The sequence below is a fragment of the Platalea leucorodia genome, assembly GCF_965183815.1.
Source record: "Platalea leucorodia genome assembly, chromosome: Z".
In the NCBI taxonomy this organism is placed as follows: domain Eukaryota; kingdom Metazoa; phylum Chordata; class Aves; order Pelecaniformes; family Threskiornithidae; genus Platalea; species Platalea leucorodia.
The window spans coordinates 12,835,719-12,859,736 of record NC_138858.1 but is presented as its reverse complement, the minus strand read 5'-3'; the positions used below and the strand labels follow the sequence as shown (position 1 = coordinate 12,859,736).

At 37.9% G+C, this 24,018-nt stretch overlaps 1 protein-coding gene across 1 annotated transcript in view; it reads left to right on the top strand.

Annotated features, from left to right (window-relative positions):
- Window positions 1-23,126, top strand: part of MTMR12 (myotubularin related protein 12) — a 34,098-nt gene extending 10,972 nt beyond the window's left edge. The window contains exons 4-16 of the mRNA XM_082336420.1: window positions 801-873; window positions 2,135-2,265; window positions 2,908-3,001; window positions 5,699-5,822; window positions 6,998-7,073; window positions 8,888-8,994; window positions 11,183-11,307; window positions 14,874-14,952; window positions 16,636-16,706; window positions 17,769-17,941; window positions 18,158-18,325; window positions 19,276-19,437; window positions 20,473-23,126. Coding sequence (XP_082192546.1) covers window positions 801-873; window positions 2,135-2,265; window positions 2,908-3,001; window positions 5,699-5,822; window positions 6,998-7,073; window positions 8,888-8,994; window positions 11,183-11,307; window positions 14,874-14,952; window positions 16,636-16,706; window positions 17,769-17,941; window positions 18,158-18,325; window positions 19,276-19,437; window positions 20,473-21,048 — 1,959 coding nt within the window. The 3' untranslated portion in view covers window positions 21,049-23,126. The remainder of the gene's footprint in view (window positions 1-800; window positions 874-2,134; window positions 2,266-2,907; window positions 3,002-5,698; window positions 5,823-6,997; window positions 7,074-8,887; window positions 8,995-11,182; window positions 11,308-14,873; window positions 14,953-16,635; window positions 16,707-17,768; window positions 17,942-18,157; window positions 18,326-19,275; window positions 19,438-20,472) is intronic.
- The last annotated feature ends 892 nt before the right edge of the window (window positions 23,127-24,018 follow it).

Here is a 24,018-nt window from a genome sequence, read left to right as displayed (position 1 = left end):
AGTTTAAGTCTTGGGTTTATAATATGCCAAGTCAACTATATTTCTTTTAACAAAAATTCGGTATTAGCCACCTGATTCAGAGTAGTGCAGACCTGGAAATAACTTGAAGGAAGTTAACTCTGTTCACAGCTGTCTTAATGTAAAATGTAATTTGCTGATGTACATCAGCCTTCTGGTAATAATATTTTACATAACGATATTTAATTGTGGCATCACTCAAATGTAATTTTTAACTCTGAACTCATGGAATGATAAAAGTGAAGGGAGCCCCAAATCACTTCATGTTTGGCAAAACAGCAGATAAGAGAATTGTGTTCTGCGTGTCTTCATTTTACCCAGTGATAAATCTCGCTGTTATGTTGGAATATTCTTGGGATACTTTTTCTTTTAACAGACTTTCTATTTCCTGCCAGGTTCCCATAGCAAGGAAATTTGTCATAAAAAGGCTTGGATTACATCAAGTTACTGTATTTCCTGTTTACTGCAATGATTCTAGTTTGAAAAGTGACTCTCAGTAGAAATGCATGCTTTGAAGCTATTTGGAAAGTAAAAACTCTATCTACATCTCAAGCATGGCTGAGACTAAAATAAAACTGGATCTGTAGTTTATGAACTGTGCCTATGTAACCTGCATCTCTCTGTATTTTAATAACTGTTCTTCAGTGTTCTGCCTTACACAGCTTGTAGGAATAAGAAGTAATACTGATATTAAAATAGGTACTGAATACATTCTTTGCTTGTGAAAAGGTGCTACTGCTTAGTAGTGTGAGATTTCTAAGATTTTTTTTTTCCTGTTCTAGGAGCCACAATTTAAGAATAAGATCGTAGGAGTAAATGACATAACCCTGCAATGTGTAGATCAAATCTATGGAGGTAGGTCAGCTTTCTCCTCTTCGTTTAACATGCCCACGCTTCTAACTGTCTTATAGTGCTGGTGCTCTTTGTCTGTACTCATACATCCTGTTGAGAAAACTTAGAGTTGTCACTTTGGAAACTAGGATTGGGTAGTCTGGAAAAAATAGCTGCAGTTATATTTAATGATGAAATGATAGGTAAGAGATCTGTCAGAATCCAGTTTTATCCTTCAAGCTTGTCAAAGCTACATTTTGATTAATTGTCTTCCTGGGACACATGAAACAATTCCTTCAAAATGCCGTGATTCAAAGCAAAGCAGAGTGTACTGTGAAAAGGCTCCGATTAAGACTGGTGCACAAGGATCTTCCAGTGTATCAGCTATTTCTATAGATATGGAGGTATTAATTTCATTTGAGCAATAGCACTGCAGAGCAGTACAGGTACCAAATTCCCAAACAATACCTCTTGTTTGTGTAAGGGAGCTTTGTTTTATGAGATTCATGATGTCTTCAAAGTATCAAAGGAGGTAGAAAACGAGGTTTTAATTTACAAGTAAATCAATGAGTGTTTCGCAGCAGCACTTACGGGTATGCCTGTATTGCTAAAAAAGGTAAATGAGAATGGGGCTGGTAATTTGTAAGTAGTGGGGGAGACCTTATTGAGAAGCCTGACTTTGGACTGGCGTTAGAGTATTCAGAGTATTTATGAATGGTGGTGTGGATTCGTGAAGGAGTGGACTAGGGGGAGACTAGTGGAGTCTGGCTGTGAAACACTATTCAGTTTCATATACAGTGGCCTAGCTGGCAACACTTGAAGTTGTGAAATGATACATCCTTAAACAGAAGTGAACAAAGGGCTCTTTTGGGGAATTTATGGTGATTAAAAAAAATTAATTTTTTTTTAGGAACTTAGAATTATGTCAGTTGCTTAGGGACTTTCCCTCAGGCAAAACTACTAAATTATGTTCTTTATGCATCTCAAAACTTTGATCTTACTGTGCCATCAGAATGTGAATAGAAATAATCACTGAGCAGCTGGCTTGCTGCAAGTTTGGTTTCTACCTTGCACGAAGTAGTTTGAGTGGATTTAAAAAAAGAAGTTGAGTGTGTTAGCACAAGAGCTTATCAGTCTGTTTTGACTGATCAGATCCTTGTTTTGACTAGCTGAAACTTGGGCTTGAATTAATTTCTTGAGAATTTTGAAAAGTCAGGCAGGGATAGCTTTATCAACTGATGGCAAAGTTCTTTTTAATATTTACTTAGACTTTTTAATTTTGCAGTTTATGATGAGAAAAAGAAACTTCTAACTGGACAACTGAGAAAATACCCAGAGAAGCTAATTATCTACTGTAAAGACCTTAGAGTATTTAATTTCTGCCTGAGATACACAAAAGAAGAGGAAGTGAAAAGAGTAAGTATAGTAACTTCATTTGTTTTTCTTTAAGCTTAGTGTTGGGTGTTTAGTTGTGGGGATGAGGGAAGAATGAAATTCACCCTGAGAGATCCCTTAAACTTGAAGTGTTTTTTGATTATTCCCAATTCAGAGAGAAAGTAAGACTTTGATTTCTGGCTAACCTTACTCATTAAACGTTGTTATGTGTAGACTGGCTCTTTGAAGAAAACAGGAGCTTGAGAGTACTACATGAAATTAGCTTCAGCTCAAGCAAACTTGTAAAGCGTTCTGTTTGTGATACAATTTTATTACTTTAGACTTCAGCCTTTTTCATATGAAAGCAGTTATTTTCCTGGTAACTTGAGTTCTTTTGACAGGTTAATCTGAACTCCAAACTAGGAGTCTACGACCTTATTCAAATAATAAGAGTCGTTCTGGAAGTTGAACAGATATAATACTTTTCATTAAGCCAAGTAGGTATAGTGTCTTGCAGACAATGGAGAAGGTTTTCTAAAAATCAATTTCAGCTGTTCAGGATAGAACACATTGAACAGTTTTGTTTAAAACCGGGGAGCGGGGTGGTGGTATAAAAAAAAAAAAAAATCACATTTTTTACACTGACAGTCTGTGTTTGGGTGTTAATTTTTGGTCCTTTCCTAGATCGTCAGTGGTATAGTTCATCATAGCCAGACCCCTAAGCTGCTTAAACGCTTGTTTCTGTTCTCTTATGCATCAGCTGCCCCAAACAACACAGGTAAAAGTTTTTCTATTTTTGAGTTGTATTTATTACATACTGTTAGTTCCTTAAGCAGTCTGGGGCACTTAGTAGCTGAGTTTGTGCTCAGCTTAAGACTCTACCCTGCTGGCAGATAGCCTCAGAATTTTGCTGCTGTTATGCATTGTTAGACTTGTTGCTAAAAATCTCTACAAATTGTCTGCTGATGGTTTCTGTGTCCCTTATTCTAGTTGCATAGAAATTTTCCAAGCAAGAGTAGCATCAGTGGATTGAAAACTTAATGTGATCAATATGTGCAAATGCATTTCATGTGCTTCTAACTAGAGTGCTCTCATCTAGAAAATATTTTGCTTATTTTATCAGTGTGTTTTTTCTGTACTATTGCAGTGAACCAAACTTCCTGCTCTTAATTCTTAAATTATTACATTTTCAGTGGCATCTGACAAAGTATTTCCCTTTTTGCTCTTATTTGCAAGCAATCTGCTTCTCCCAGGCAACTGCAAAAAAAGCATAGGTTTGAATAGCAAGATTCCAGTGGACATCTGACTTCCTCTTATAGCTAACTTATTACATAATCTTCCCACTTGATCAAACTTGGATGAATAACATAGTAAGCTGCAAAATTCAAGATAAAAAGTTGTCAGTGCTCTTTCTAGCATTTCACAGTTCAGACTTCAACTGAAGTAATAGCGCTGTTTTGAATTAGGAACCTGATTCGTAGTGTACCAGGAACACCTGTTCCTTTCACAGAGGGAGTTTTGATGTATCCAAGGTATTAATTGGACATTTGTCAAAATATGTCATGGAATTACAGAATCATTGAGGTTAGAAGAAACCTCTGGAGATCATTTAGTTGTGTTCCTGTCCATCTCCCCATGTTTAGAGTAGGCTTAACTACAGCAAGCTTACCAGGGTCGTGGCCTGCTGGGTTTTGAATATCTCCAAGGACTGAGACTTCATGACCTTTCTGGACAGCCTGTTTCATTATTTGACTGTCCTCATAGTGAAAACGTTTATTATCACATTTAAATGTGATTTGCTGTAGTTCAGCTTCTGCACACTGCCTTTTGTCATGTCACTGAATGCCACTGAGTCTAGATCCATCCATCTTCTTCACTCCCCTCCCCTGCTTCCACCCCCGGTCAGGTGTTTATACACACTGGAAAGATTTCTTGCCCCTCTGTGCCCCTGGCAACCCTTCTCTTCTCCAGGCTGAATGATCCCAGCTCTTGGTCTCTCCTCATATCGGGTGCTTCAAGCCCATTAATGATCTTAATGGGCCTTCACTGGACTTGGTCCAGCATGCCCGTGCCTGTCTTGTACTGGGGAGCCCAGCACTGGACACAGCACTGCAGGCATGGCCTCACCAGTGCTGAGCTGAGAACAGCAATCACTTCATTCAGCCTTTAGGCAATGGTTTTCCTAATGCAGCCCAAGAATACATTGGCTGCCTTTGCTGTAAGGGCACGTTGCTGGCTCAGGTAGTTTCTGCAGGCTTCATCTGTAACTGGTGTTCAGTTTGAACTACAAATGTCAGAAAAACTGAAAGCTTTTCCAGGTAGAGACTAAGCAAATGTGGGAGAACCCTAGTCTTTCTAGCAACTTCTAAGTGTTGTGCCAGAATTATTTCATTTTAATAACTGTCTTCAATTATAAATGCCTAGGTCTCATTCTTTATGAAGTTGTTACAGGACAAACCAAGCAGACTTTACAAATTGGATTTTATGCCTCTTATGGTCTGATACTCTTAAAATCTTAACTTGTCGCTTAGAGCTCATTAATAATGTCCTGTTTCCAGCTGTAAATATTTCATCTACCTTATCTTCTTACAGTGGAGAGTTTCAACTTGCCATTGTATCTTCTGTGGAAATTCTAGCTCTGTTTGGTATTTCAGTGTTAGCTGATGTTGCAAGATACTTAATTATGATGGGTGTCTAAAACAATTGGCCTTAGTCCATAAATTATATGGTTATTATATAGGATCTGAGGCTAAATCAACCTGCTGTTGTAAATGTTGCTGAGGTGGCTAAACAGAAATACAGGAAAAGTTCTCAGTTGAGATGATTAAGCCTGAATTGCTGTAATCAATTTTCTGCTGTAATCAATTTTCTGCTGTAATCAATTTTCTGCTGTAATCAATTTTCTGCTGTAATCAATTTTCTGCTGTAATCAATTTTCTACTGTAATCAATTTTCTACTGTAATCAATTTTCTACTGTAATCAATTTTCTGCCTGAAATGTTCTATTCAGTGCAAAACTCCTATCCATGATGAAAGAGTGAACTTTAAATGAAATGAAATATCTGAATTGCAGAAAGGCTTTTGGTATGATTCTTAATTCTACATTTAAGTCGATATTATTAGATGCCAGTCAGCTGCACTGCTATACAATAGTATTTGCTGCACAGCATCCTGGGTTTTAGGCTGGATGTGAGGACAGCCTCAACCGTACGGAAGTTCTGTTAAGAACTGCTTAGTTTATGTAAGAGAAACTATCCCTGACGTTATTAGTTAAAGCAGTATTTGACAGAAAATTTGTTAAAGATCAGACAGAAGCAGTGTATTGTACAAATGCATTTTATCTTTGACTTGAGGCTTTCTGTACACAAGAGGTTTTGCTTGCTTACCTTAATGAAAACTAACTGCTTGATTTAGGAATGCTTTCATGTTAGAATTCCTGATAGTCTGCAAAGTTAACATTGTTGATGTCTGACAGATGGAAGAAACCAAACTGTGATGTTTGATACTCTTGAGGACTGGCGTGATGAGTTGGAGCGGACCAAAGGGAATGTGAAATACAAAGCAGTGACTACCAATGAAGGCTACAGAGTCTCTGAAAAGTAAGCTTGCCTGGGTAATAGTGAACTTTAGATATACGTCTCATCAAGATTTGCAAAAATCAGTGCTACCTTTGCTAAGCATTACACAGGTGTTCAGGATTTTTTCAGGATCTGTTTTCGATTTTGATTTATGGGATAGTTTGATTTGGGACCTCAGGAGGTCATCTTACACAACCCCTGCTCAAGCAGGGTTAACTTCAACATTAGGTCAGGCTACTCAGGACCTTGGTCAGTCAAGCTTTGAATAGGTCTGGGGTGGAGAATACCACCTTGAAATGGAATAGAAAATATGTAGGTCCGGTACCTACACTTTTGTCATACTTACTGGTTAGGACGACACCTTCTCAATCCTGTACCTTTACGCTGGTAAAATTTCAAGTTACGTGCACTTGAGATTTTTTGTTTCAGTTGCAGGGGGAAGAGTAACTGGTTTAAAGCATATTTACAAAATGTGCTGATGGAAGTCAAGTTGCATTGCCTTTAGTGGAAAGTTAGAGATGTGTATTTCTACCAGTTTAGCTAAGTAGTGTCTATCAGAGAACCCTTTAGGATGTATACAGGGCTTTGTGTACTACTGTTGTTTAATAGTCAAATCCTGAAAGGTTTTACAGACCTTGGAAACAAATACCAATTTTTAAAGAAGCCTTAACTATTTATTCTAGAACTCTCTCTTGAGAGACTCAAGCTGAGGGTACGTACTTATCTTTGTTGCTTCTGTGGGCCGTGAACATAGCGTTGCGTGATACTGGAAACTAATGGTGTATTAAATGACATCCTTGAATTGTGATATGAACTGCTTACAAGGCATGGAAACAGAATTAGTTATCTAATAGTACAAGGGTATCTTTGGAAAGAACTAAGAGTGAAAGAACCAAGGCAGTCTTAACAATCAGTCTTAGATGTTACAATTAAATGTAGGATTTAATTGCAGACTTGGAAAGGCAGGGGAATGTTGCAGTGAAAATAATGAACACCTCAAGATTTGGAAGAAAATACCTTATCCAGCTGAAAAGAAAGGGAGGGTGTTCAGGACAATATAATTTTTTAGTAGGAAGCATTATTACAGCTGTAAGAGTGAATATATAATTAGCATGTGGGCTAGAACACTTACCATCATTAAAAGGAGATTGTTCTTGGTTCCATTTTTAAGTGCAAGAAACTCTCTGTTTTCTTAGGCTGCCTTTGTATTTTGTTGTTCCCATATGTGTTTCTGAAGAGAGTATCCTGAAGTATGAAGGCAGAGGCATTCCTGTAAGTATATGTGCATGAGTGAGGGTAAGAAATCATGTTGAGAAGGCATAATTTCAATGAGTGTTTCAGGTCTTACTGCATATTATTTTTAGAACTTGTTTTTAACAGCTCACACTGCCACCTTATCATCTATACAAGGGGAAATAGATGCTGGAAGGAGAGGTGCTCAAAGTATTCTGTATTCCCCTTAAACAGTGTAAAGCAAAATGGGGGTTCACAGCCCCCATTTACTTATATCAGATGTCTAATGTCCTATAGTCTTCATATACTACTAGTCTGCCTATCCACTAGCCTGTTTTTCATGAGACTAAGTACTGACTGGCATCTAGCTGGGGCAGGATGTAGGGCTTAATGCTCTTTCGATACTGAAGTGAACACCATGAATGTGCAGATATGGTTGAATACCTTCAGTTGCTTAGCTTGGGTACTGGTAAGTAGTATGGCTGTGATGATGCAGCATTTCTACAAAGAGAAGTAGCCTACCTGAAAAACTAGTTCTACCAGTCTCAAAGGAAAATGAAGTTAAATATATTGTTTTGCACCCTGTAGCAAGCTAGCTTTGACTTCCTACCTTATACCAGAGTTTAAGAACTAGTGAGACAGAGTAGATAGAAACAAGGAGCAAAGTAACTTCACTTATGAGGTCTCACCTTAGTTGCTGCATGTCCATCAAGTTTGCCAAGGGAAACCGTATTCACTTTGTGCTCTTAAATTAATCAGTCCGTGGAGAAGACAGTGCTGTACTGTCCTGCCCAGTTTGTCCTTTCAGGTAGTGATTTTCAAAATAGTTTGGTTCACTTTTTCTCAGATAGTCAAGCAGACAAATTACAGTGGCTATTACACAGAAATAGAAGTGATTTTTTTTTTTTAATTGCATCTTGCATTGTTCAGAGGCCTTGTATAACTTTTAATTATTTCCAAATCCTTTTTGGGGAGCTACTGTCAAAAATAGCTTGACCATATTAAATCAGTTTGAGATGGCAGTGGAACAACAATATTGTCAATTTTTCTACTCTTGATGATTGTGAGGTTTCTGCATCCTTCTGAGGTGCACCTCTTGGCTACTGTAAATTGGTAGCAGAACTCTGTAACTTCCTGATTTGACTTTTGTAATATTCCTGATGAAAATTATTCTGACTCCCACTTTCAAAGCAAGGTTAAAGATCAACTTCAGAGCTTCAAGCAGTAGGTGTGAGTCAAAAAATTATGTGTAAAGGGAAGTAAGAAGCTTTGAGGACTGACTTGCTACAAGGAATACCTGTAGCTACGCAATCTGATTTAGTTGTGCAGTTCTTGTTTCATATCTTATTTCATATGCCTAGATGACCCTTTATGTGTAGCTCACAAGGAAGGGCCTGACAGTGTATCTATTGTGAGTTATATTAAGGCTGAACTATAAGAAAATCACTAGTCTATCTGTGTGGAGAAACTGAGGGCTAATATATATGAGTTAGAAGAGCCATCTTGCTGTGGCATATCTTCCAACATAATTTGGCCATAGACATTTTAATCAACTTTTTTTCACCTATGAGCACAGCTGAGAAAGTAACGTTCTGATATAATCTGACATCTTATATTTCCCTGTGCCTGTAAAAAGCTTAACTTAAAACTTGCAAGTGATAATACAGTGTACTGAGGCATGGAGTTTTGGTGCAGATATAGAAGCTTGCTTCTGCTGATCGGTTTGTTGAATACACCAAAAATTCAATAAAGCACAGCATAGAGAAATTTCTTGTAGTCACTCAATCACTTAAGCAAATACTTCGTACGGACAGCTTACCAATTTTTATCACCTGGTGAATGTCTTTCTGCAGATTTGGTGTTGGTCTTGCCATAACGGTGCTGCTCTTCTCAAAATGTCTGCATTTCCCAAAGAACAGGATGACAGCACTTCACAAATGCAAAAAGCCTTCTTGGATGGGTCAGTAATAGCTATTCTGTCCACAACACTTTGCTTGGTATGGACCTTGCTTCTCTTTTTCCATATATGCTATATCTTTAATCTTGCACACATCAGGAAACAAGTTCTAGATCTAAAAGTAGTTTTCTGTAGTGAAATAGGTTTAAGCCTTTGGCCTAACAGCATTGGTCAGTTGAGCAGGGCTATAACATCACTGAAGGCTTATTTGCAGAAATACATTATATATATCAGGTGAATCTCTGTGCAAACTGTGGCTTGTTACTAGGTAAAGCGGCACCAAGGCCTGTAGGTCTTAAGTACAGTTAAAGTATTGTTAGCTGATGAGCTCAACTGTGTTTGCAAGTGAAGTCTAGACTCCATCTCTAAACATGAATTTGCAAGCCGAGTTTTAAATCTCTCTGAACTCTGTTGTCTTCTTGGGACTAGATTTGTGTTCTTAAATAACGTTAGATAAAGTGACCTAAAATGACTGAGACAATATAGCAGTTCACTACTGCTACTTTCAGATGTGATGGCAGACAGCCCTTTGCTTCAGCTGAGTTAGTGAGCTGAATTAGCTCAGCAGTCTGAAAAATGCCAAAGTTAACATGAGGGAAGAGCACAGCTGCCTGGCTGAGAGTCATAGCAATGACTTGTTGCTCTTTTTTTCTGGCTTTTTTTTTAACCTGTTGGGTGTGCTGGAGGGAACTTCTCTTAGCAGCCAGCTATTAGATCAGGCTAGTATGTATTTGTACTGCTTCACTGCTAGCTCCTTTCTCCTCATAGATGGAGAACCTGTTAATCACACAGAACTAACAGAAAATAGCTTGATAAGGCTCTTAAAACCTCTTTTGTTTTTAAAATTAATTATACTTGCATGGGAAAGGCTTTTGACCCTTCCTGCAGATCCTCTAATGTTTCTCCCCTTAAATGGGGAAGTTGAAATGACTTATAGCTCCTTGTAATGCTGTTTCACAGTGTGAAAGTAAGTAAACCTAGCAGTAAGCTGTAACAAGGTATCAACCGATATTTTGATCTCTTGTGGCCATCTGACTTGGGGCAGTGTTGGTTGTTTTCTTTGCTATGGTTATTACTGGTGGTTAACCACTAATATTTAAAAATATATCTGCAAATTGTCCATAGGGATGTGTTAACATGCCATTGTAATGGTAGTCTGAACTCAAGCATGCAGCACATGTTTACAATTAACAGCCTCTTTTATTGAAAAAGTTGTTTAGAGCCAGATCTTCTAGCACAAATTGTTTACTTCAATTTGGAAGAAGTATTGTAATTGTCAAATGATCGCTTTCCCTCAATTCTCTTATCTGATGCATCTTCTGGTAGGTCTAGTAACCTGCATTTCTGATGTGGACTCCTGTAGTTGTCAGTTAAAGCAGGCTTCTGTGCTACAACATGCAGGGGGGAAAAAAGTACTCTGTCGTGTCTGGGCAAGTGCCCACAAGGCTTCACTTCTGAAGTATGAGCTAGAGCAGGTTTTCCCAAATCTTGACAATAAAAAGCCAGCATGACAACAGAGGTATTTACTAAGCTGATGTTCATCTGAGCTCTGGAGTCTGAAAGAGAGGGGATGTTCCAGGTCCAAACCAAAGCTTTAGCTGGCCTGGTATTTTTTCCTCTCCTCCTAGGGAAAAAATTAGCAGATATGTAGGGAAGTACAAGGCAGGTATACTGTCTTTTTTGAGTCCAAATCGTTTCTTCTTTCTTTTACTCATGTGTTTCATTAGCAGAACTGGCAGCTAGGTATCAGAATGTCATTTGGTTGGTAAAAAACAAGAAAAATTCTAAGTGTCTGCTGGAAGGTTTGAATGTTTCTGTCCCTTTCCTCTTCCTGGATTCACCTCTAAATAGCCTGCTAGTAAAGTAATTTTGGTGTGTCTAGTGAAGACAATACTAAAGAAGCAGTAGTAAAAATCAAGTAATGCTTGTAATACTCATAACTGCACAAATATGCACGGATATCATTTTATTGGTGTAACAGTTAAGAGCAGCAAAACTTGTCATAAGCCTGTAGGCAAGCTTCCAGCCAGTATTTAAAAAGGCATGGAGGTCATTAGCTTTCCGGGGTGTATATCTTTTCATCTTACAGCTGTTTCCCAAACCGTGCCTATTAACTTTGTCTTCAGTGACAATGGTTGGTGCATTATTTGACTTGTGAAGTAGAAGGCTTTAATCTCTTGATTTGCTTTAGAATCTATAAGACAATTAGCAAACCTCCCTATGAACTCCTGAAGACAGATGACTTGTCAAGCAGCCTTCCATCACTGCAAGATATCCAGACTGCATACACAAGATTTAAACAGCTGTTTTTGATAGGTAAGTCAAACTTTAGTCTTTTGTCTCTAAAGTGACTGAGATACAAAGCATAGCAATGCTGTTTTATGTCTCATGAGTGCAAGCCTTGTCTTGATTGGTGTCTTGCTTTTGACAGTGATTAAAAGCAGATTTTTAAATACTTAACTGAAGGCTGTGCTTATGACTGACATGTTAATGGAGATTTGTAGTTCTTAAACTTACTACCTCTTGCTAAGCAGTCACCGTATCTGAAAATTACTTTTGAAGAGAGTGACTATGGAGTTTAAATGTTAGTTGGATTCAAATTTATGGGAGAGATTTTTCAGTCATCTTCTGTGGTCCATAGAAATTGAATGTTAACTGTTAACCTTTTAAGCTTTTGTGCTATGTCAAGAGTTGAGTCTAAATGCTAATCGATTTTTGCCCTAGCTTTTGTTACAAACTAGCTCACGCTTCATAAGTTTTGAGATGTGACTTGCTTAAAATTCTGTCACTCTGGCTGTAGGGCTAAAGATGACTACTGTAAATAGGAAGTCCACTTGAAAGGAGTAAAAATGGTAGCCATGTGAAAGTATAATCCAGGCTTTCAGAATTTTTCTGGGACTCTTAACTATTTTGTGGTCATGAAACAGTACTTTGACCTTACCGCTTGGCATGAAAAAAGCTCCTCACCACCTTGCAGCTGTGCATTGGGCCATTTTGGACAGTGGGTCTTCTACAAGATGATGAGGGTAGATGTTGCAATAACCTCTGTCTGGTGGCAGGCTGAACACTGGGGCAGTTCACCTGTGGCTGTTGACGTTAGACATAACTGAACTGATCCTCACTGAGGAACTGTATATTTGCAGTGTAGCCTACAGACAGTATCCAAGTCCTGTTTGTTTTACAAATAGAATTTAGCTGTTAAGTTGATATTGATTGCAAATTAGTATGAATGGTTTCGGGTAAGTATGTAGTAAAGATTTCAGTGATGCTCTGAAGAGCAGTCTAAGAGATACTTGGCAGAGTTTCACATTGAGGATTTTTCTCCAGAGTACACTGTCAAATCTACAGTGAATCTTAGGAGGTAAAAACAATTACCTATATTTTTATGTAGTTTCTGGTAACTTACCCTCCTATAGTAAAAAGGCCAGAGCTTGAATTTAAGTCATTTAGCATCTCTCAGGAAATATTGCATATTTCAATGGTGTAATTGTATCATTGTCTTATATTACTTGAAGCAAAAGGGAGTATGTTAAAACTGCATTCTAGTAAATATTTTTGTCTTACAGCTTTTTAAATAAGCTTTTAGTAGACTATAGCTCACTGAATATACCACTATGCACTGGCAGTCTGAGAAAACCATTCAGATAACTTCTTGCAGAAGTATTAATCTTACAGGAATTGACTTCCTTACTACTATTTTTCAAAGTCTGAACACTAACCATTCTTTTTGTTCTACATGTGCCTAGTTAGTTTGATTTAGGTAACTTCCAGTGTAACTTAAATTTCCTGAACACATGCCCAAACTGAAGTTTCAGTTATAAAAATCCTCATTAAACAAAGCAGAAACCACAATAGTAGGCAGCTGCTTGAAAGAGGATTTTGATGGGGAAAACTTGTATCCTCTTAAATTGTTCCTCTTATTTGAAATGTTGCAAAGGCAGATGCTGGTTTTGCTAGACTGCTCACAAGTCTCATTGTATGCCATTTCCCCACATAACTTAGATGAGGCTTTGAACACTTCAGTCCTCAAATCCTAGTGGAGTATTTCTTCATTGTCCTAGAAGTTAGGGAGAAAGGGAAAGTTTGCTCTCTATTGTGATGTTATTAAGCAAAATACCTTGATTAAGGGGTAAAACAAGCTGCAAGTGTTTTGTTGTGCCTTTAAAAAGAAGTTCCTGTTTTGACTTGGGAGATTGCTTTGGCTGGGGGAGAGCTGCCAGACCAAGCAATTGTGTGTAGAGGCCTGTGTACAGGTGGTCGAGTCTAACTGTGGTAGAGCACGACTGAACAAAACAAACAGCTAGCCACACTTAATGTGGCTACTGAACTTTTTGGAGTAAAACTCTTCTATACTGTCCATAATGTAAGAGAACTAAGAAAACTTCAGTATGGAATATAAATGTTATCACTTTAGATGAAAGGCTGTTATTTCTATAGGAAAAAAGACAGAAATCCCTTTTCCTTGGTATCATGGGTTTTGGGTGGTTTTGAAGGACTAGAAATTGGTACTATAATTTTGCCTTGATTCAGAATGGACAGAGGTTTTTCAAATAGTGATGACAGGCTGAACAGAACATGAGATTTGGGTGCAAAGGAATATTCTAAAACTCGGATGGAAAAAGGGTGAACTGGGGAGTAAAGGGTGTCTTACTTGAACTACTGTTTTGTATGTACTTTAAAGGGTATCATACTTAAAGGTTGAAGTGAATTTGAAGATGTTAATCAGAAAAGATTTGAGAAAACTACATCTAATGTGAACAGAACTGATTAGGGAGCTTTGGAGATGCATTCTAATGCTTATTTTGTGGAGAACTAGTTTCTAGGGTTTTTTTTATTAAATGTGTAATGAACAGAATGAGGGGCCCAAGCAGGCATGGAGGCAGAACAGCTACAGGAACAAAATAAAGAAATGCCTGTGTACTTGAGGATCATAGATACAAGCTGCAGAAAACAAGACAGAAGTGACTATGTGTTGAAAGTAGACATTGGAAGCATATCGAGAGACTTTGGGAGGTGAAAAGAAGTTATACAAACATGCAGAACTGAAGCTATCAGCAGGGAGATTAGGGAAGGAGGGAAGTGTGGTGTATCTCAGTTGTTTCTCAATAATAGAACTGTTGTAGACTTTGGGCTTCAAGGTTTGTGTCTTATGCGTGAACAGTAATCTATTCTGGCTTTAATTGTCCATATGAGCTTGTGAGAGCTTTCCAGTTTCTGAATACTGGCTTTGATAGAAATGAAAGCAATAGAGATTTGGGTTGCGTTTAACCAGCCACAAAAATCCTAGTGAAATTCATGAGTTTAATGACTCTGTAGTATTGTACTTGGCCTTCTGGTTTATCTTAGCTATTCCCTTTTTGATGTATTTTAATGCCTCTTCAGTTGCAGTGAAAATTGTTTAAAATCTTTTTCAGGTAGTCTTACATGCCATAAATTTGTGTAACCGCCTTCTAAAACTCATTCATGTTTCTGGCTCTAATGGTAATGACTTTCAAAATCCAGCCTCCTTATGTTAAGCTTCATATAGATCATGCTTTAGAGTCAAAGCAACTGGAACTTGAAAGAACCATCTCCTCTGATGAAACTTCTCTTCCTTTCCCATTTTGTCAACGGATTTATTTACTTGGTTTGGTTGCTATGAACCTACAGCATACTTTTTTCTAAAAGCCTATGGTGCTGTAAAACTTTACTGGTGTTTGTAGGACTACTTCACTTCCTCATTTAGTTATAGCCTGTTGGCTTTAACAGTGATTAGGATTTACTGACTCCTTATCATTGGTTGTTTTATAACAGTTCATAACTGAAGAGTAATACAATGGATGGCTGTTAATTAGTGCTACGTCTATGTGAATGAACCAATTTTTGGTTTTGTTTTTTTGCAGATAACAGTACAGACTTCTGGGCAACTGATGTGAAATGGTTTTCATTACTGGAGAGCACTAACTGGCTAGAGATAATCAGGTTTGCTATATCTGTAACTTTCTGGGTTTCAAATTGTTGTTAAATGCATTTGTAGTGGGTTTTCGAGCTAGTTTCTTGAAATATGACAACATTCTTCACCTCCAGTAGGATAGAAAATTAAGACAGACTTATGGTCCCATTTATATATCTTATTTCTACAACTTGAGACAGTGTTTTTACAGTGCAGGCCTGTATTAAGCCTCCCACATTAAAGGATGTGAGAAGCAGCAGATCATTCCAATTACAGCTCTTCCAGCAAACCTATTAAAACTGTAGATCCAGTAATTTCCCTCCTGCACTTAGTCACCTTCTTTCCACACTGAACAATCCTATTTGTTTCTTGCATGAAACCTGTTCCGTGTCTCTGACTAGCCTTGCCATTCTTCTCTGTACTCTCTACTTCTGTAATATCCTTTAGGACGGGATGAACTGCAGTATTCAAGATGTTAGCCCACCAAAGATTTATAAAATGACAGTTGTTCTCAGTTTTGTCCCCTTCCTCTCCTGATTGTTCCTCAAGTTCTTTTTTCTTCTCTCAGCAGTCCACAGTGAGTAAGTGTTGGAATGGTGTTGGCTAACTTAAGGCTTGTTACAGTGGAATGTTGAGGGTTTTTATTTGTTTTCAGTGTTACTTTGTGCTAGCTCTATTGTCTGCCAGTTTACTCTGTGATGAGCTTGTTACCATGAAGTGCTTCTGCAGTCTTCTGCAGTCAGCTTCAGTTCTTTCTAGTCTTAATAACAACCAATAAATACGGATAGTGATTCATTCCTTAATCCAGAATTTAAATGTATGTTGAATGAGGGGTTCTAGTGAAGATCATATGTTGAGAAATGCATTGACATAACCAAGATTACAAGTAGTTTAAAGTAAATGCCAGCCCAAGTTCCCATCCTTACATTGTTTTGAGACTGGTCATTTTCATACTTGGATCCAGTTGCTTCCTGGATCAGCCTGTTCTTGGCTCTTGCTGATAGTCGGAATGCCTTCTCAGCTATTCTAGATGCTAGAACAAAAAATCGGACAACTCCACACTTACAAAATAAACTGTGAGCTTCTATTGGTGACCTAAACATTTGCAAGAATCCTAATTTGGGTGCAAACTTTTGCTGAAAATAACCAACTTTATGAAGAGTTAGGTTTAGAAACCAACAGTGTTACATCTGGTTTTCGGTGATCTTTAATTCCACTCAGACTTCCTTGTGTAATTATAATCTCTGAATAAATTTTGTCTGCATGTTTACAAGATCCGATTGCTGATCCTTCCCTCTGCCTTTTAAAAGCAGATTATGGGCGAAATGTAGTATGTCGTAGGTTAGAACATAAGTGTGGTGATGTTGACTTTTCCAGGACAAAGATCTGGCTCTTAGCAGTTGTAATACTTTAGCGTGTGTGTGTGTGATGGCTGCTGTTGATCCAGAATAAAGTATTGTATTACAAATGTACAAAGATAACAGCTGGAAATGCATGACTAATGGCCAAATAAAGATACCTCTTGAAAGTTTGCTCTTGAGGCTAAACAGTTCTTCATTTACATAAGTTGAGCATGGTTTTTGTTGTTTTGAAGGACTAGTCAAGTCTCAGTAGTATGACATTCTAACCCCTTTTAGGGGAAACTAATGTAAGAAACTTAAGTGAACATTTTCATAGCGCTTTTACAATTATCTTTTCCTGTACCACAACAGGCGAGTCTTGAAGAAAGCAATAGAAGTTGCTGAGTGTCTGGAAAGACAGCATACAAATGTTCTCCTTATAGGTAAGAATTTAATGAGCTTATCCTATATATTTTTTAAAATTTCTTTTTAATTTCTTTAGATGTAGCTTAGGCTGTAAGTTTATAATTATGGTAGAGGCTGGTAAAATTCATAGAGTACTCAAACTACCGGGCACCTAAATCTTTCACACTCCTGGAGATGCTTCCTGTAGTTAAAAAGACATGGTAAGCATAGTTCCAAGCTAAGAGAAATATGTTGTGAATGAGAAAGCTGCTGATAAATTGGCAGGAGAGTCATGCTACCTCTTGTTTACGCATTCTTCTTTCCTAACTTATTTTATGAAAGGTCTCCTAGATCTTTTGCTGTACTTTGAGGTGGTGGGGGGACAGACCTCCACAAAGAACAAGGAGCATGAAAACTTTCTAAAAGGACGTTTTTATGTTCTAGATACACAGTGAATACTATGTCGTCTCTTTATTAAAAATACAGGAAAGAATACGCTTATTGTACACATCTTAGGCAGTTTGTTTTCCTAGATTGAGTAAAGCAATCACATGGAAAACCAAACTCAATGTTAACCATTAAGCTATTTTTGGATTAGTGATTTAGTTGGGTTTTTTCCACATGCTGCCATTTGAGAAACCTAGCAATGGGAAGAGATGTTTCTAGAAGGGACCTGGAGAGTGAAGAATGCATGTTGTGTGACGAAGCAATTTCACACCTTGTGAAAAGGTGCACGCAGGATAGGAAGGGTAAAGGGGCAGATAGCTGGCCTGGTAGTATAGGGCAGGAGGGGCAGTATGTGCATCGTGGGAGACTGAAGGGCGTAAGCATCAAAGTTATAGTAGTAAAAGCTTGGGTTTTGCAGGTTTTATTGTCAAAGTATTATCCCAGTATATGTACAAGAAACCTTATGTTTTTACAAAGGGAAGTATTGGAAACATGGATTAACTTCTCTGATGCTATAACACTTTCAAGAAATTGTGTGCTTCTCTGATCTTCAAATACAATTTTGTTTATGTGGAGCTGGCAATACTTTGCTTTCTTACCCAAAGTTTTAGGAATGGCTTAGTAGACAATGTGGTTTCTGTTCTCTTTTGTAGAAGAGAGTGCTACTGATCTGTGCTGTGTAATCTCTAGTCTGGTTCAAGTGATGATGGATTCATACAGCAGAACAAAGTCAGGGTTTCAAAGCCTTATTCAGAAGGAGTGGGTTATTGGAGGACATGGCTTTTTGGATCGTTGTAACCACTTACATAAAAGTGACAAAGAGGAGGTATGATCTTTTTTATTAATTTCCTTACTATTAAAAGTAGGGTAGCTCAGTGATACTTCTTCAGAGTTCAGCCAAAGTTATATGCAGCAGTTCTGTCGCAAACCAGATTGCTTTCCTTAAGATTTGTATTTTGAGGCACTAAATATTATAAAATAAATAGTCTGCGTGGCGGAACATATTTTTTTATGAAACTGATGCAATATTTTCTTTACTTAGGCTCCTGTTTTTCTGCTCCTGCTAAATTGTGTTTGGCAGTTGGTACAACAGTATCCTCCAGCGTTTGAGTTCACAGAAACTTACTTAACTGTCTTGTCAGACAGCCTCTATGTGCCTATTTTTAGCACTTTCTTCTTCAACTCGCAACATCAAAAAGACACTAATACGGTAAGGATTTGTTATTTTGTGGATGTAATGTGTTGCAGAACAGATTTGACCAACAAGCAAGGAACACTCAAAAGTAATTCCCTAGCAGCACGTTTTTCCATACTTATTTGAAGGGTGGTGCCTTGAAGGGTGAATGAGTGCAACTTTGGATGTAAGGAGTCAAGTTCGGGGCTTAGGAGTTTATGATGACAAAAGGAAAATAACTCAGGAATATATTACTCCTAATGTGTGGCTATAGGTTCATGTTTATTGCTCTTCAATGAAAATTGAGCTCCTTAACCTAGGAGGAATACCCTGCTGTCCTGCAGAGTAAGTTATCTACAAAATTCTTGTATAGTATATTCTGTTGTATTCCAAAATCAACATTTCCTGAATGTTGATTTACATTTGGTTCATGCTTTTCTCTATCCTAAGAAGATGAAAGCAATGGGAGTATCATCTGCAAGGCTGCACAGAGACTAAAAAAAAAAAAAAAAAAAAAGTGAAGATCACTGTCTTGCATATAAATAAGGCATTGATCATAAAATTTAAACTGGTAGCACTGCATAACTGCAGTTAACTTTTGAAGTTTGGAGAGGTTTATTCCACAATCCTAACATGCCACCTGTGTTTGAAGAATTCAAGTGTCTATCTCCTGCCCAATTTTCAAAGCTTTTTTTTTTCCCTTAGATTATTAAACCTTATTTTCAACTGTGAAATGCAGTCTTGGTGCTGTCTGTTCCCACTGTTGAAATGAGATGCTGTCTGAAGTTACCGAGAAGAATATATAGATAGCCTTTGTGTCTGTGCTCACTTGCCTCTAATAACGTTCAGCCATTGAATACATAGAAATCATGAGTGTTGTTGCAACTCTGTGGCCTCTTCTGTGAAAAGCCAGTTTCTTAATTTTACCTTGACATGGTCAGAATTCCTTTCTAGCAGTATTAATTGTGACTTGTTTGTTTTGGCAGAGTGGCGAAAGCCTCAAGACACAAAGCGGCCCTTTCAGATTTCTTACTGTGTGGGACTGGTCTGTGCAGTTTGACCCCAAGGCCCAGGCTTTCCTGAACAACCCTCTTTATGCAGAGAAGCCAAAACCAGATAAAAGTCAACGGAAAACTGCACGATTCAAAGTAAGATATGTGCTGTTTAACTATTTTTGAATGATAAAAATATTTTGCACAACTCCATACTTCAAATGTACTCACAGTGGAAGTATTGGTGCAAAGTTTTTTTAATTGACAAAATGCATGTGCACCTCACGCTCACCTGGATCTTAAGAATACAGTTTGCACCCACTTCAGTTATAAATCACTGTTTTACAGTTACTGTACATAGCTGTGAACTTAGGTGTGTTTTTCTTCATACTTCTGTGCAAGTGTAGTGATAACTCATGAGACTTAACATCCAGGTGAGTTGCACTGACATGTTTGAAGTGAGTTTTATTTTGGTGTTTCATGGAGTACCTAACAGAAATACACAGCAGGTTTATAATTGCCTCCCTAATTTTGTCTGAGTGTACTTGGAGTGCGTGTGTGCACTTGGAGGGGGAAGGAGACCACCAACAAAAAAACCTGTCTAGGGTATGGTGGATTATGGGTGAACCACCTCATTACTGGAAAGTAGCACAAATTCAGTAAGAAAAGTTTGTTTGGGGTAGCCTATTTCGATTGTAATATCTCTGTTGATTAAATTCTGTTCTGTATAAAGCATTCTCAAGTGAGACACTGTCAGTATGATCTACAGCATTAATCGGAGAACTCTTACTCAGTGGGATGCAATGAGGAACCGCTGGATAAAAACTTCTAAGTCAAGTGCTCTTTGATTCGTGTGGCTAGCTTAAACTAAACATGGAAATCTGTAATACATGAATGTATGCAAAGAATTTTTCTTTTCAAAGAAAAATACTTTATTCAGTGTTACTTCATTGTTGTAGTTACAGTGCAGGGAAGGTATCTGGGAATACTAAGTATGCTGTGTGAAGTATTTGCTGTATTAGCCATTGAAGAGTAACAGTTTTAGACTACATAGCAAATCAGTGGCTGTGTTTAAGTGACTTTACTTGTAAGTATTTTCTGAATACAAGTTACGTTTTTCTTCCTCTTAAGATGTTTTCTGAAGTCCTGTCAATATTTATCTCAGTATTTTTCTTTTCTTTCCTCTTAAAGCATCAACGGCAACTTTCTTTGCCATTGACGCAAACAAAATCTACCACGAAGAGAGGATTTTTCAGGGAGGAAACAGATCATTTAATTAAAAACATTCTGGGTAAAAGAATTGGCAAGTTCATAAATTCTTCAGATGAACCTCCTAATAGCTTCAGGGAATTTTATGATAGCTGGCGTAGTAAACCTGTTGACTATCACGGTCTTCTGTTACCTCGCATCGATGGTCCTGAAATCAAAGTTTGGGCACAACGGTATCTACGATGGATTCCTGAAGCCCAGCTTCATGGTGGTGGTACAATAGCCACAGCTGCCAAGATTTTGGACTTGATGGAGGAAGTGCAAAGCCTGCAGGCGAAAATGGATGAAGAACATAGTCAAGCTGTTTCTGGAGATGTACATTCTGCCACACTGCTGAGAAATTCTGCCCGTTTGTCATCCTTGTTTCCATTTGCTTTACTTCAGAGACAGTCTATCAAACCAGCTTTGCCAACTAGCACCTGGAAGGACTTAGAAGATGAAGATGACTTGGTCAAAAGGGATGATGAATTTGTTGATCTAAGTGATGATATGGCATAAAGTGTATATGAATTAAAGTATGAATTGTATGTGGCTAAGCTCTGAGTTTTAAATGTTGTGCTGTATCCTCATATAAGGAACTCACTCAAGCATCTTCAGCCTGTTTAATGGGTTTGTGGGGTTAAGAAAAAAAACTTGGTTGGGAAGAACTAGTTGCCATGATTAACTGAGCACATTTTGAACTTCCATTTCACTCTAACAGTATTTCTTGCAGAAACGCATTTTTAGCATAGGTGTAATAAGAACAGAAGTCTAGGCTGGAGTAGCCATATGGCCACTTCGTTTAAAAAAAGAAAAACAAACAAAGACAGACCATTATTTTCTGATGTAAATGTGGAATACTAAATATATACAGCAACAATCACTATCTTAACGTAAAAACTTTTCCCCTTATGCTAAGAATACTAGGATTGGAAGTACTATGACTAGGGACTTAAGACATCTGCATTCCCCCCCCCCATGTAAAATAAACGCGGAAATGTGCAACTAAATGTGCACTCACAAATAAGCTTTTTACAGCTGAGGAATAAACTTGTGGTCACCAGGGGATTTTTGTCTGCTGTGGCATCAACTGACGTCATGTGCTTCTCAACCTTGTCGTTCATCTTTGGCTTGCAGCACTTCACCTTGTGTGGTATTACAGTAGCAGCTTGGCTGCTCTAAGCCTGTGCATGCACTTAGCTTAAGGATCAGATGCAAGAGTTTAACTACACATTTCAAGTCTTATCGTGTGGCTGCTGCGCTATACGCCTTTGCTGCCTTGGAATATTAAGTCCCAAATGTTTGCTGTTAATTGTAAGAAATCGCCTGACTGTGAGATTCTAATTTGCCATGAGTATTTTCTTCTCCTTTTAATAGAGTGAGACTTTAATTTTGACTTTTCCCCATTTATGCCAGTTGCCTTTGAGGCTTTCTGTAGCTTGCACTGAGACCCTCCACATAGAAGGGAAGACTTTTTTCTGTAATCCTGCAGTGAAGCTGGATTTGCAGTCTGTTGCCACTTGTCATGAGTTGGTGGTACAGCTTATGAATGTGGCGTTCATACCATATGAACACTCGCATCCTGTTGCTGGATGTCATAACAGTACCTCAGTGAAAAAAGCCATAAAGAAATGCCTGTTGACTTTGATCTACTGTGTGTATGTTTATATATAAAGTATTTTTACTGCAAATAATCATCCTTTGTAAAGTTGAATATTATTTGACTGTCAAATCTATTTTGAACCCTTAAATTCTAGAATACCGCAAGAATAGACGCAAATCATAAAATCAGTTATGCTGAGAGGGTAGACATTCAGTATTTTCTCTGTTCTCATACCGATTTAGAAATCCATGCTGGAAAACTTAGGTGGTGGAGGAACTGTTGCTTAAGTTGGATCAGCTCAGTGGAATTGGGGATATTAAACTGCATTACTGATCAGTCACTTTACACTGAGTTGTATAATATGTATAGCAAAAATTTATCAGCAGGCCTCTAAAAATATATTTATTTTAACATATTAAAATTTAGTAGTGGGGAAAGGGGAGAGCTTAATGCAGCTAAGCCAAACTGAAGCTTCCCAACTCTTGATTGCCTTAAGTCTTAGTAGTGCGAGGACAACACTTGAGTTTGTAGCATTTTATTTAAAATGAATACACTAGTACTTAAACTCCCTTCTGTGATACATACGACCTTGCAGCTAGCACTTGCTAGAATGGGCTGTCCAGCACATGCCCTTCAGACTTTTACTATTGTAGCTCAAGTGACTCATGTATGCAATTATACTTCGCATGTTGAATGAGCAGTGCATTTTTATGGTGAAGAAATACCTGTCATTCTAAGGTCATCTGGATTCAAGGGTTGGTTTCTTTGAACACTGCCTTTAGAAAAAAATATTAAACGGATTTTTCTATACCTTTGATCAAACTGATGTAATGTTTCAGTCGTGCAGATTACATATTTATATTAAAGAACAGATGTTGGACATCTTGTTTGTACATAAGTTACCAGAAGTTTATATAGAAGAGAAATATATGTGGAATTGAACATGGGAGCACTTCTAATGTAGAGTAAATACCATTGTTACTGGTTTTCTGCACTGTGGGATTAGAAATGTACTTAATATTTTTACTGCAGGCTTCTGTTTATACCTCCAAGTTTTTACACTGAATGCAAGATAGAAGCTTTACAGTTTTGTTTTTTTAATACTGTCATTTCTTTCTAGCGGGCTGTTTGGAGAGTGTCAATAAAATATACTTTGGCGTATTTGTCCTGAAATGAGAATGTATGTTTAATGTCATATTTTGCAAATGATGCTTTAAATCGTAGGAGACTTGACAATCTACAGTCACGAGGCTTTTCTAGTTATGTGCTGGGTTTTTACAGACTGTTCTGGGGAGGAAGCTGCACAGTTTTGACCTGGTTATACTTATTGGAGAGGTGCTGTCAGCTCAGGAAAGAGGAGAGGTCAGTGCAGTGTAGTAGGATGACTATGGGAAGTTAACTAAGGTGGTCTAGAAAGTGTCTGCTGAATGTCAGTATTTGGGGGTTTATTAAACACTTTATTTCGGTCTTAGCACTGTACTTGTCTTCTCCCATTTCAAGGGGGATCATGGTTCGTACAGTGTTAAACTAAGCAATTTCTTGAAATCGCTACAGCAGGGTATTGCTCAAACCAAGCGTGTATTGAGCATGGACTGGGAGATGGTCACAGTGAGCCATAGAGTACAAACTTAAAACTTCTGTTTTTTTCCAGAGATTACAAATTACTAGCTTCTGTACAAAAACAGCAGTAGCACAAATCACACATTCAAAAATCATGCCACTTTGGGCATTTCCTAAAGAGAATGTTACAAGATGGCGACAGACTTGTTCTTGAGGTCTCATAAGAGTAATAGCTTTGGCAGCGGCTGTGAAGTGCCGGGCCACGTTGCAACACAAGGTGTGCCTCTGCCTCACCCACACCTTCTAAAGATCAGCGCGTGTACTTT